The sequence below is a fragment of the Salmo salar genome, chromosome 11 (genome assembly GCF_965601325.2).
Source record: "Salmo salar chromosome 11, fSalSal1, whole genome shotgun sequence".
Taxonomy (NCBI): domain Eukaryota; kingdom Metazoa; phylum Chordata; class Actinopteri; order Salmoniformes; family Salmonidae; genus Salmo; species Salmo salar.
The window spans coordinates 16,535,191-16,549,347 of record NC_138301.1 but is presented as its reverse complement, the minus strand read 5'-3'; the positions used below and the strand labels follow the sequence as shown (position 1 = coordinate 16,549,347).

The 14,157-nt window shown below is 43.7% G+C and overlaps 1 protein-coding gene across 3 annotated transcripts; it reads right to left on the bottom strand.

Moving 5' to 3' along the window:
• Positions 1-598: 598 nt before the first annotated feature.
• On the bottom strand, positions 599-14,157 carry LOC106562160 (putative solute carrier family 22 member 31). 3 transcript variants are annotated; one of them, XM_014126842.3, is made up of 9 exons: positions 13,673-14,154; positions 11,183-11,286; positions 10,861-11,015; positions 7,343-7,511; positions 6,972-7,117; positions 4,211-4,319; positions 3,812-4,026; positions 3,376-3,514; positions 599-3,170 (listed from the first exon to the last, which is right to left on the bottom strand). In XM_014126842.3, exons 1-9 carry the CDS (start codon positions 14,126-14,128, stop codon positions 2,726-2,728), a joined length of 1,938 nt encoding a protein of 645 aa, XP_013982317.1. In that variant the 5' UTR covers positions 14,129-14,154; the 3' UTR covers positions 599-2,725. The 3 variants fall into 3 exon arrangements, with proteins under 3 accessions (XP_013982317.1, XP_013982318.1, XP_082813880.1); XM_014126843.3 differs by having other exon boundaries at positions 3,376-3,487; positions 13,673-14,152; XM_082957754.1 differs by lacking the exons at positions 6,972-7,117; positions 7,343-7,511 and having other exon boundaries at positions 13,673-14,157.

Below are 14,157 nucleotides of genomic sequence, written 5' to 3'. Positions count from 1 at the left end.
AAACCAGTAAGTTATTCTGAAACGGTGTTATACACATCACTGTTGACCTTATACCAAGTAAATCCATGACCAGGCTACTTTACATTTTAGAGTTTAAATTGAATGGTTAATAAATAATCAGGAAAATTGTGTAATCATTAGATTTTTGGGGGATATAATAAGCATCTACTAACTTTACCATGCTGTCTTACACCCTTCACTGCATTACTGCCGTTTTTATTTTAGTGTTGTACCATGAGCCATGTGACAAAGGAAATACTAAACTGACTGAAAAGCTTTCGGAGGCAAGTTAATGGTTGAGACATGGATGAGAGACAACAGTGAGCATCCCAAATGATTGACAGGATGTTCCAGATGTGATTTCCTCAGGCCCTGGCTGAGACGACTGCTGAACTTCAGTCATCTTTTCCCTGTTCCTATACAGCCCTAGAACATTCATGAAACACTGTCCAATGAGCACAATTGAGTTTATTTTGTATATGTCAAAATGAAGTTAATGCCAGGCTAGAACAGTGTGCTTCATTCAACAACAGTGTCTATTATCCCATCTGGCTCAATCATTTTGAGAATGCAGTACAAAAAGACATGAACTAGGCTGTTCGGCAATGGTGTGTTGGGACTAACTCCTAGCACCTGGCCATTCTTATCATTTTATTTACACTCATAACATTTCCAATTCTTCAAAATACAAAAATCAGACTTCGTTGATAATCAAACATAACACCCAGTTAAGAAAGACAAATGGTGGATTTTGTACATTCAATACATAAGAGAACAGCACCATCTTGTGGTAAGCATTGTATCAGACATGAAGAACAGGGCAGAACTCAATACATTTTCAGTTTAGGCCATTCAAAATTGATGAACTGTTTAACGGATTTCATTTTTGAAAAGTGAGGCGAGCAAGCAAATAAAAGTTCAAAATAGAAGTGGATCAGCTTCATAAAAATACTACAGCAACCTTAGTTCAACACCCAGTGACCTCGTTTAAGACCCCGTTGATGTCAAAAGTGTAATAGCATTGTTGAAATTCTATTGGGCGGGTCTGAGGGACATTTCGTTTTCCAAATGATCTGAAAGGAAATACATCTCTTTACTTGAGGACATTTTTATTCTAGTTTTCTATGAGACGTGAAGATGGGCAAACAGTGAATTAACATTGTATGGCCTCAGCTTCCAAATAAATCAAAATGTAACTTTTGTGAGTTAGACAACTTATTCATAGCTGAAAATAATATACTTTGAATATAGAATTATATACAAAGTATCTTCTGAAGGACAGAATATTGTCAGCTGTGGGGTAAAGTTTTTCCAAATAAACTTCCTGTATGGGGGGCTGTTCCCACGCAAGCAGAAGAGAGGGGGATAAAACATTAAAAGAGAATGAGCCGGGATAATAAGAGTAAACATCCTATCCAACAATATAATGTAAAACAGTTCCACAGCCAGGCCAAGAAGGACAACAACGCAAACCTCAAACCACAGTCAAATATCAAAGAGAGCAGTGAAAAGTGGTTTAATAGTTGATAAAATGTATTTTCAGTTAAATTACATAGAATGTTAAGTATAATGTCCTAGCAACTGCCTTTTTTTAAACAGGAAAGTTCACAGTTTAAGGCAGAGAAATGGATGTGACAACTAATATAAGGTAAAGTCTCACTTGAAAGGTTATAATTAAGTAATGGGGGGGGGGGGGGGGGAACTGTTCATAAGCTCGACGCAACGCGGAGTGCCTGGATACAGACCTTAGCCGTAGTATATTGGCCATATACCACCAACCCCCGAGGTGTCTTATTTCTATTATAAATTGGTTACCAATGTAACTAGAGCAGTAAAAATACATGTTTTGTCATACCCGTGGTATATTGTCTGATATGCCACAGCTGTCAGCATTCAGGGCTCGAACCACCCAGTATATAATGACTCAGAGTAGAGGTTCATGACCTAATCACATTTCAATAATCTAAAACAACTCTTTATCTAAGAACTCTGTTCCGGGAGCAAATCATCATGTGACAACACCTCATGTTCTTAACACATGTCCAACAAGTGGACAGGATGGAATGACCTTTCATTGCTAAGGTCATAGCTTCGGTGATATTATCAGTGACTGATACTTCATTGAGTTCCCCACCAAAAATCAAACAATTGGCTACACCACATTCCAGTTTGAGCCAAACGGACGTTTATCTGTGAGTTCCCCTCGTTGAGTCACCAGTGAATGAGATTAAGTAACAGGGCCCTGCTCTCTCTTTCTCTCTGCAGTAATGAAAAGCACAAGTCACCAGTTAAGTGGACAAGCAACGCTTCTCAAGTGAGCCTTTAGCCTTAGTGGTTAATAAAGTCATAGCTCCTTGCTGCACGACCTGGAGAAGAGAGGGTGTTAACACTGTCTTAGAAACAGCAGATCTCCATCAGTACAAAAACAAAGGACTAGCACACAGTCTTTCAGCAGAGTCTGTGCAAGCACACACACACACATCGTTTTTTTGTATTGTTTTTTTGTATTGTTTGAAACATTTGGCACAACAACAAAAAACTGACACAGTAAATACACACCTCATCTCAAACTCCCCTCCCCTTCAAAATATCCAAGAAGACCCGTCGTTCAGAGCGATACGAGTCTGGATCAAACTGTCTCAGTGTGGTGGGGAGAGATATTCAGTGGGTTTGAGGCGAGGTCTCTCTGTGGGAGAGGAGATTGGATGATTGTAGTTAGAGGCTGTTAAGACAAGTCCTCTCTTAGTGCCTCATCCTCCAGTATGCAGTGCACCTCGCTGTTGGAAGGCAGCAGCGGGGACTGGGAAGGCACAACGATCTTATAGGGTAAATTGTCTTTGATGAGCATCTTCCTGGTGGCGGTGACCAAGCGGGAGTAGTTATCAGGGTTGTACTCGGAGGCTCCACGCCGGGTATAGAGCAGGGGCAGGTTGTCTTCACGGGACAGGAAGAGAGGGGGCCGTCGCTGGCTCTCGCCGTCCTTCAGAGAGTCGGGTAGCGGCTTGCGCTTGCTCTCCGGCAGCAGCATGATGGACAGCACCGAGAGGACGGCGAAGGAGGCGAAGATGACGTGGTGGAGGAAGTAACCCCTGTTGTTCTGGAGCTCCATCATAGAGGAAGCAGCCATCCCCATACAGCCAGACGCTAGCACCAGCCCCAGACAACCACCACTGAGACAGAGGGAGAAAGAGGGTCAGGAGATATATAGAGCTCACTGACATTGTCAAGGGCACCTGACCCAGCATTTGGTCCAGACACACAACCCACATTTCATATGCCTCCCTCAGACAGAGATGTCCACATACATGGAAAAACAAGCACAGACAAACTAACGGCAGTTTAGTGTGATCAGGACAGTAGATAGATAATACTTACCGGACTACGGTGGGCATGACCTCGCTGGCAAAGAATGCACTGAGCATGGCCAGGGCCTGGGAGAAGAGGAGCCCCAGCACAGACAGCAACAACACCAGCACTCCACGCAGATCTAGAGAAGGACACGTCTTTCTGATGACTCAATAAAAACGAAGCAAACTAGGAAACGGGCACTTAAAAAAACAAAAATGGACCTGAAATCACCTGAAAAAATGTAATGGCCAATCAGAATCATAACAGTGACATCATTATGAATGGGGTCAACATGGCAAATCTATGGCTACTGTATGAGGAGAATAGTTACTAATGAACCATGTACAGGGGAGAGAAGACTGTATGAGAGCCAGTATAGAGGCATTTAAAGAAAATGTGTGTATAGAAATAGTATCGCAAAATAGTATCATCATAGCACATATATAAAGCAGGTTAAACCTACACTGTGTGAGGGCCAGCAGCAGCAGCGAGGACAGGCCGGTGATAATGGCAGACAGAAGCAGGATACCACGGCGACCAAAGCGGTTGACGGACAGGCAGAGGAAGATGCATCCCAGAGCTCCAGTCAGCACACGCAGGAAGTAACTAAAGTAGAAGTTGTGGGAGTAGCTGTGGAGGTTCCTGATGAAACAGTACTGGATGCCTGTGCCTATGAACCTGGAGGAGGAGGAGAGTTAGGAAAGGTTAGGTCCTTGGCCCAAAACATGAAACTTACTCTGTCCAAACAGTACTGTTAAAAGCAGCTGCGGTAAATGGTGACATTACCATTCCTCGTGGCTGTATTGTTCAGTGGAGGGAGTCATATAGAAGGTCATACAAGCTATGTTAGATACTAACTCACATAGTAAAGCTAAGGATGAGGCAGTTCCTCCAGATCACTCGGGTGGAATGCAACTCCAGGACTGAGTGGTAGCAAGGCTGAGTATCATCTGGGTACTCCGCATCCATCTCTACCGAGAAGAAAAGGAGAGGGAGAGATATGAGCCTACATTCACACTGGAAATACCAAAGCCAAAGGGCACTTGACCCCAACGCTGTTCACTTGGTACAAACATATAACCCACATTCCATAGGGAATTTCTCTCCTCAGAACCAGTGGCTACTATTAAATCACACTAAATGGAACCATTCAGTCAGCCAAGAGGATAAGAGCGTTGGGCCAGTAACCGAAAGGTCTCTGGTTCGAATCCCACAGCCGACAAGGTGAAACATCTGTCAGTGTGCTCTTGAGCAAGGCACTTAACCCTGACTGCTCCTGTAAGTCACTCTGGATAAGAGCGTCCGATAAATTACCAAAACATAAATGTAACGCTTCTTGATTTGGACTAAGGTAATTCCAGTTTGCGATTTAGTACACTACGGTCGCATTGAAACAAAGAGCTCTTATGGTGTCTACCACAGGAGAGGTCATGTGTTGGGTGTGCTCACTCATTAAGTGACTGGCTGCCTGTGAAAGGTGGAGCTGTGAGAGAGCTCAGTTGTCTAGCTGGTACAGGTAACCAGGAACCATAGAAACGTCCTATGCCATGTGTACCTCAAACAAAGTTCACTAATATTGGATATGAGGGAATGCTGTGAGTGGACTGGATGGGTTGTTTGTTATGTGTTGCTGTGCTGATTGTGGATGAGTGAAAACCAATAACATAAAATATGTGGAAACCTGGTCATTTGGATGTATTGCCCAAAGCATTAATTAACCTTGTAGCTTTATTGTTAGAGAGGTAAAGATTAAGATTTTTGTTCGGGCTGCAGGCAGAGAGAGTACCGCTACTATACACACACACACACACACACACACACACACACACACACACACACACACACACACACACACACACACACACACACACACACACACACACACACACACACACACACACACACACACACACACACACACACACACACACACACACACACACACACACACACACACACACACACACACACCACACACACAACCTAGAATGTAGCCTGTTTGCCAGATATCCTTTCTCTCCACTGGCACACCACAGGGGTAATCCAACCAATAATAGGCCTACCTCATACAATAAGGATTAGAGCGACTCATAGGCAATCTACAATAGAAAACCCAGTCATTAACAAATGATTTGAAATACTCTGTATTAATTCCCAGGGGGAAAAGTGCATGGGTGTATGAAATTCTGTGGGTGCAAACACATATCCTAAGTCTCTCAGGCCAGAAAACCATAAGAACCAAAATAAATCACTAGTTCAATCAATAATCCCAAATAATACATCTCAAATGCACACTCCGTTGAACACCACTGTCAAAAATAAGTCCTGAAAGCAATAACAGTCCAACAGCAATGAACATACAATGGCATGCAGCGCAACAAAGAGAAAGTTAGCTCCAGTGTCAAGCACTGAGGGCTACGTTCTTAGCTATAAACTCCAGGCTTTCAGTCGTCTGTCAGTCTGATACACCTGTTGGTTTGTTGGTTTATTTGTCAACGCTTCGCAACAATGTTGCTGCTAATCCATGCGATTAATGACAAGAGCGGTCCAAACATGACATAGAGCGGTAACACCAGCGATCGACTTAAAAACTTTACAAACTAAGCACGCTGAAAATAAACACGACTTCTGCAAAGAGTAACACACAGTCAAAACTGCCACGCCAACCGAGAGTTCTCACACACATGACCCACCACTGCGACCTGTACTCACTCGTTGGTTGGCCCTCGCTTCATACTCGTCGCCAAACCCACTGGCTCCAGGTCATCTACAAGTCTTTGCTAGGTAAAGCCCCGCCTTATCTCAGCTCACTGGTCACCATAGCAGCACCCACTCGTAGCACTCGCTCCAGCATGTATATCTCACTGGTCACCCCCAAAGCCAATTCCTCCTTTGGTCGTCTTTCCTTCCAGTTCTCTGCTGCCAATGACTGGAACGAACTACAAAAATCTCTGAAGCTGAAGACTCATATCTCCCTCACTAGCTTTAAGCACCAGCTGTCAGAGCAGCTCACAGATCACTGCACCTGTACATAGCCCATCTGTAAACAGCCCATCTATCTACCTACCTTATCCCCATACCGTATTTATCTTGCTCCTTTGCACCCCAGTATCTTTACTTGCACATTCATCTTCTGCACATCTACCATTCCAGTGTTTAATTGCTATATTGTAATTACTTCGCCACCATGGCCTATTTATTGCCTTAACTTACCTCATTTGCACTCACTGTATATAGACTTTTTGTTTTCTTTTGTTCTACTGTATTATTGACTGTATGTTTTGTTTATTCCATGTGTAACTCTGTGTTGTTGCATGTGTCGAATTGCTATGCCTTATCTTGGCCAGGTCGCAGTTGCAAATGAGAACTTGTTCTCAACTAGCCTACCTGGTTTGATAAAGGTGAAGAAAAAAAAAATGCAATAATTAAAAAAAAACACAGAGCTGGAAGAGTCATCTTCATTTCCTTCTTCCTGACTGCTGATGCGCTCATAAAGTGGCAGCGCATGATAAAGGCTCCGTGCAGGATTTCGTCGCAACCAATTACACTACCCCAAGCAGCAGACATTATTCATTGACACAGACTAGCTAAAAGGGCCAGGATAGGGTGGGGGATGATGATACCTGAGAGCAGGTTCTCAGCAGGGTAGATGTCCTCACTGAGACACACTCTGTTCCTGGTGGAGAAGCTCTGGAAACACCTCTTAGCCTGGTCGATCTGACCTGTGGCCAGAAGCCAGCGTGGAGACTCGGGAAACACTGATGGACAGCTGAGGTGGATACAACAAAACAAGAATAGAAAACACACCTCTCTCTTTCTCCATCCATGACACTTTCTCTAGTTTCTGCCCTTCCACAAAAATATATAAAAATACATAATAATAATAATAACACATCCCTCTTTCTCTATCCATGCCTCTGTACTTTCTGTCCCACGACATAAACAATATACACTATACTGTGTATCCACAAAATAATGCTTATGACAGACTCACCACCAATAGGAGAGCAGCAGGAGCAGTGGCAAGGTAGCCACTGCTTGAAGAACTGGCCAATCACGACACAGCACCGCCAGCCCTGGTAACAAGAGCTCTGCAGCGATGGCAAAAAAACCACTGACCATTTCAACCATCAGACGATGGGGAGGATCACACAGCTCCAGTCCTGGAGAACACAAAGGGAGATGAAGAGAGGATGAAGAAAGGAGATAAAGGACAGAGAGAAGAAAAATGCAACTAGTAGCCTGAATGACCATATGGCTATTTGTGACCGTTGGTGAAATCCACTCTACCTTGACCTAAACTCCAATGCCCTACTTCTCCTCCTTCAAAACCCCTCAGAGAAAACAAAGGAAAAAAAATATACTCATTTCCTTCTAGTATGTTCTGTCCTGCTATTGTTCCCCCACTCCCCCTTTTAAGAACTCTGGCAGTAGATCACTGAGAGGCAGTCCTCCAGAATTCAGCCTAAAACCAAAAGTCTGGACTCAATTCACCAGTGATCTTAGAGGAATGTAAGAAGAGCAAATATGTATGTGGGTGTGTTAAAGACAGCCTGCAAGGGAGGCCCACCGCAGTCTGTCTCTAGCACCATTACTCCCACACACAGAAGGGTCTGAAAAACACTGAGCACGCCTTGACTGCCTTCACTCAGCAAAGAATTGTCAACAAACAAACACCAGTTCACACAATCACCTCACAATCACAGGAAGGTTACAGCAAGAAAACCCAGACCCCCCCAACAATGGAACAACATCGGGGAGGGGACGACTCTTGGTTCAGGGGTGGCCTAGATATCCTAGCCCACAGAGCCTTGTGTTACCTCACACTCAAGCTATCTCTGAGAGGGAGAGGGGTGTAAAGGGGGGGAAGGTGGGAGTCAGTGAATGAGTAATGCTCAGCTTGGTTCAAGGGTGTGATTCCAACCAGTGCCCTTTGAACCCTAACATGTACAGCAGTGCAACAAGATGGCACCCGGTGACCCAGGTATCCGACCACAGCCCCGACACGCAGTCAATCTCTAACCTGTCGCCTCCCCCTATCCCTTTAACTTCCCCTATTGCTTTTCCCTTCAGTGATCCTTGATGTTTGTTGGCAACAGAGGGAAGCCCCCAAGTGAGTAATCCAGAGGCTAGGGGTTGGTGTGGGATCATGGGGCATAAGCTAAGGACTTTCTAAGCAATAGAGGGCTATGGGCAACCTGGAAGTAACATAAACATAAATCCAGGACACTCCAAATAGTATGACATGTTATGTTTTGTAGGTATTCATTTGTGGTTGTCCATCATCCATTTCATTCGATACGTTACGAATTTGCTGAACTTATGATATGTTACAGATTCCAATTTGTTGTGGCTAATGTTAGCTAGGTGGCTAACGTTTGCTGGGTTAGGGGTTAAGAGTTAGGTTAAAGTCATGCTAAGTAGTTGCAAAATAGCTTAAAATGTAGAAAGTAGTAGCAAATTAGATAAAATTTCAAATTCTGTGATGAATCAAAACACACAACCTTTGGGTTGCTAGATGTTCGGCGTTCACATTATATGCCCACCCATCCACCCTGATTTATTTTGCCTTAAGTAACCATACAAACGTAACATATCATATGAGTGTCTCGGATTTACATTTACTATGTTAAGTCTAGTCTATGAGACCACGTTGCTATGGGAAGTATGGGGGAATACCATGTCAATATGTATTTGTTCTCAATGTTTTGACGTGAAACTGGTGAAAGTTGTGAAAAAAGTTAATTGAAAATAATGCCATTGTTGATTAGATGCTTTTTTAAATTAATTAGGCTATTTTCTCTTGAACCATATGGTGTATCTGCTAGAAAGTCATGGAGAATATGGACACATAAATGAAAAATATGAATTTTTTAAAATAGTTATCCAAGTATAAATTACCAGAGCAATGATTGCCATATATTTTCTATCTATTAATTATCAAAATTACTGAAGATTCCCGTAACTTCGGAAAAACTACCAGTAGCTTTGCCCTACTTCTAGAAGAGTGCAAATGACATGTAGTGGCAGCGAATTGTCCCAGTTCCATTGATTTCCATACAATATTGACGCGATTGATTAATCTGCTCACGCTATTGACTAAAGTAGAACAAGCTAATCAATTTCAGTCTGGAGTGCCACTTGGTAAATGTTGATGCGTGAGCAGTTAAGGTACTAATTTAGCAAAATACACTGAACAAAAATTTAAAACGCAACATGTAACTTCAAAGATTTTACTGAGTTACAGTTAATAAGGAAAATCAGTAAATAAAAATAATTAGGCCCTAATCTATGAATTTCACATGATTGGGAATACAGATATGCATTTGTTGGTCACAGATACAGTACCCCCCCCAAAAAACAAAAAATAAATAAAAGTAGGGGCGTGGATCAGAATACCAGTCAGTATCTGGTGTGACCATAATTTGCCTCATGCAGCATGACACATCTCCTTCGCAAAGAGTTGATCAGGCAGTCTATTGTGGCCTGTGGTATGTTGTCCCTGTGAAGTTTCTGGATATTGGCGGGAACTGGAACAAGCTATCACACATGTTGATCCAGGGCATCCCAAACGTGCTCAATGGGTGATGTCTGGTGAGCATGCAGGACATGGAAGAACTGGGACATTTTCAGCTTCCAGGCATTGTGTACAGATCCTAGCGACATGGGGCCGTGCATTACATTCTGAAATATGAGGTGATGGCGGCGGATAAATGGCACGACAATGGGCCTCAGGATCTCATCACGGTACCTCTGTGCATTCAAATTGCCATTGATAAAATGCAATAGTTTGTTGTCTGTAGCTTATGCCTGCCCATACCATAACCCCACCATGGGGCACTCTGGTCACAACGTTGACAATAGCAAACCGCTCGCCCACGCAACACCATCTGTCCAGCATAGTTGAAACCAGGATTCATATGTGAAGAGCACACTTCTCCAGCGTGCCTGTGGCCATCGAAGGTGAGCATTTGCCCTCTGAAGTCGGTTACGACGGCAAACTGCAGTCAGGTGAAGACCCTGGTGATGACGAAGAGCACGCAGAGGAGCTTCACTGAGACGGTTTCTGACAGTTGCAGAGATTCTTCAGTTGTGCAAACCCAGTCTCATCAGCTGTCCGGGTGGCTGGTCTCAGACCATCCCGCGGGTGAAGAAGCCGGATGCTAGACGGGGCATCATATATTGTTAGCTTTCTTCCGTGTTTGAGAAGTCAAAGCCCTTTTGATGAGTTCTGTACAGCTGCCATCTTGATTTCCTAGCATTTTTTTCTCCTCTTCGTTCTCGTACTGTCTGCTATTACTTTTACTAATTTAGTTAGCATTCTGGTAATAGACGCCTAACGGGCTTTTTTGCATTTTTTGGGGGTACTAAACCAGTAATACCGTTAATCCCGGGATGAGAGAAGGACGGTATGACGATATGAAAATCTGGATCCCGCCCAACCCTAAACTGCCCCATTAAGTGTGTACTCTGGAGTGAGCGGTATTAGTAGGGTAAGTCAAGTGTACTTACTGGCGAGGTAAGAGGAGAGGAAGACCCCAGCCAACATGGCGCCCTGAGACAGGCGTAGCAGCAGAAACACTACAGGGCTGTTGGACAGACACACAGCTACTCCTAACAGACCGGACAGAGACACAGACAGCAGGAAGCCCTGTCGACGACCCAACCTGAACATAGAGAAAATACAGTTAGAGGTACATAGCTTCTCATGCATACATATTAAACACTCATAATAGCCTAATAACAGAAACATGAAATATGTATGGTGAAATTAATACAATTGTAGTTTACAATTATACAAACACAACGGGGGGGGGCGGGGGGGAAGAGTTACCAGTCACACACTGTGCCCAGGAGGACATATCCCACAATCCACCCTGTCATGAAGCAGATGTGCTGCAGAGGAATCTTCCAGTAGTCCCTACACACTAGGTTCCACTGTGGAGCAGAGAGACAGAGCGAGATGTTGAGTCATTCCACCTCAAAAAGAACAATAAAGAGGATTGACACCCACCATCTCAGATTGTTCTGAAATCGTTTCTGTAGTTAGAAAAATATAAGATTGTGGCCTCCCGAGTGGCACAATGGTCTAAGGGACTGCATCGCATCACTACAGATCCGGGTTCGATCCCGGGGTGTGTCGCAGACGGCCACGATCGGGAGACCCATGAGGCGGCGCATAATTGGCCTAGCGTCGTCTGGGTTAGGGGAGGGTTTGGCTGGCTGGGATGTCCTTGTCCCATCGTGCTCTAGCAATTCCTTGTGGCGGCCGGGCGCATGCATTTCCTCCGACACATTGGTGCGGCTGGCTTCTTGGTTAAGCAAGCAGTGTGCCAAGAAGCAATGCAGCTTGGGGCGGGGTTGTGTTTTGGAGGACACATGTCTCTTGACCTTCGCCTCTCCCGAGTCTGTACGGGAGTTGCAACGATGGAACAAGACTAACTACCAATTGGATATCACAACATTTGGGAGAAAAAGGGGTAAAGAGTACCAAAAAAAATGTAATAATAAAGATTAGCATTCCTTAAACATTATTTGATCTCTGAGGAATTAAGCTAAATTATTTAACCTAAATTGGCAATTTTAAATGTATAGGATTAATTTACTGTAGTAACTACTTGGGTGCAATCAATTAGCTTAATTTCTCAGAGATAAAATGTTGTTTCAACAAAATAATGTTTCAGGAAGGCTAATCTCATCTGTTTCTAACTACAGAAATGATTTCAGAACAATCTGAGATGGCGGGTGTCATGGCTTTCTGACATGACACAGAAAGACCCTTTTGCCACATAGTCAGGAATGGAGTTCAAGAGCCAAGTCAATGGAGCCACTGAAATAATGTGAAGGAGGAATTCAGCTGTGTGATAGATATCATCTCCTGAGTGAATAAGAGTGACTGCAGATAGGTTTATGACATTAGAGCCACTGCACTTTGGTTTCCAGTACCTTCCACCATTCCTTACCCTACTCCAATGCTTTCTTCCTCCCTCCCTCCCCCATCTATTCATTTCATTTGCTCTCTTTCCCTCCCTTGATCTGTACCCGTCATCCCACCCCTTAAAATCAGGGCCAGAAGGACCTCCATTCCTGCTGTATGATGTTTATACCCCACTAGGAACAGGAACAAATGTCCTGTGACATCATGGAGAAGGGAAGCCAGGAGTGTGGGGGGGGGGGGGGGGGGGGGCAGGGCTGGTTGCTTCCTATCGCCAGGGAAACATGTGAGAGTAAATACTCCACATCAGGGCCACTGCCTCCCTTGTTGATTTCCTGTACAGCCCGCACACACTGTCTCTCTCTCACACACACCAGTATTTGCTTTGTGTCTAAACATTTCAGTAACTGCTGATACTTTTGTTTACCAAGATCCCTTTCCAGTATTTGCACAGTGGGATGGGCCTGCCCATTTTTTGATATTATAATGGCCTGGTGAAATTAGTCCAAGTGCAATAAGTCAACATTTAGTTAACTTTTCCCTAGAAGCAAAACAGGACAACTTTAGAGAGGCATTGATTGTGCTGGTCTGAAATAAGAATATAAGCCTGGTAGTAAGAAATAAGAAAAAGGGTTCCCTTAGAGCCAAATAAATTCAGTTTATGAGATGGCTAAAGGTCAGTACAGAAAGATGAATGCTCATCCTAAGAGTGACCCTCTCATGTGCTCTGTTGAGGACAGATCGTCCCTGGAACTCCATCAGGGTGGAAGAACACTGTTGTCCCTGCATTTCCTGTTGTGCTGCTTTCATCACATAAACACCCATATTGCATGGCTCTGCACAGCAGTCACGTAATGTAATTATTATATAAACAGACTAATGTGATCTGATAAAAAAAAATATCAGCACTGTTTATCTGGTAATCAAATTCAGCACATAACCAAAACAACATGTATCCTAAAAACTCCAAAGCATGTTTACCAACGACAGATTTGAGCAGTGAGTAGGCCTAACAGGGCATCCCGTGTCATCTATTGATGTTATCTTGTAGGCCTATTGATGACCAGCCCCAGCAGTCTGTCTGGGACAATATCAATTAACACACGGGAATTTAAAAATTAAAAGTTACAAACCCCGAAATTATAAACTAAACCCAAATCTCCTCTGAGTAGCCTACGCTGAATGGATGAAGAACATTTGACAGGGCTTGGCAAAGATATTCACACATTAGCCTGAAAAACGGCTCCTTGTAAACCAAATTAGGTAAGGTAAATGCGTCGTCACAAAAACATCCCTTGCACATGAATGATTGCTAATCTGGCAAAAACACAAACTCTCCAAAAACAACCACAAACCATCGAATCCAAGTATATATATAAATCCGTTTACCTCTGTAACGTAGTTGCTTTGAAGCGCTGCAGCTTGGTCGTACTCCCATCCACTCGTACATGGCACTATCTCCTTTGGAATGCTGTCTATGAAGTTGGAGACGTTTCTAGGGTACTTATAAAGTTCACAGTGACTCAGTCCAGAGCCATTCACCCACGGTATGGTAAAATTGAGATACCCTTGTCTGGAATAATTACTGAAAAGAAAACCTGAAGGTAAAAGAGTCGGGTCGGGTTTACAGTGGTACGACCCGGGAATCAGAGTGTAAAAAACGTCGCAAAAAAGGTTCAGCATCACAGCAAAGTTCGGAAACCAGCTGAATATGGAAATAATTCTGTTATATCGTCCATATCCACCGATTCTGGAATAAATCTTCGTTTCAAAGTCCATTGTTAGAGACCGTGCCGAAACCGCTGTTGTCAGTGGTGCGGGACATCCACACACACCGCAGGGCATGGCAGGATAGGCTAGATAAGGAAGCACAA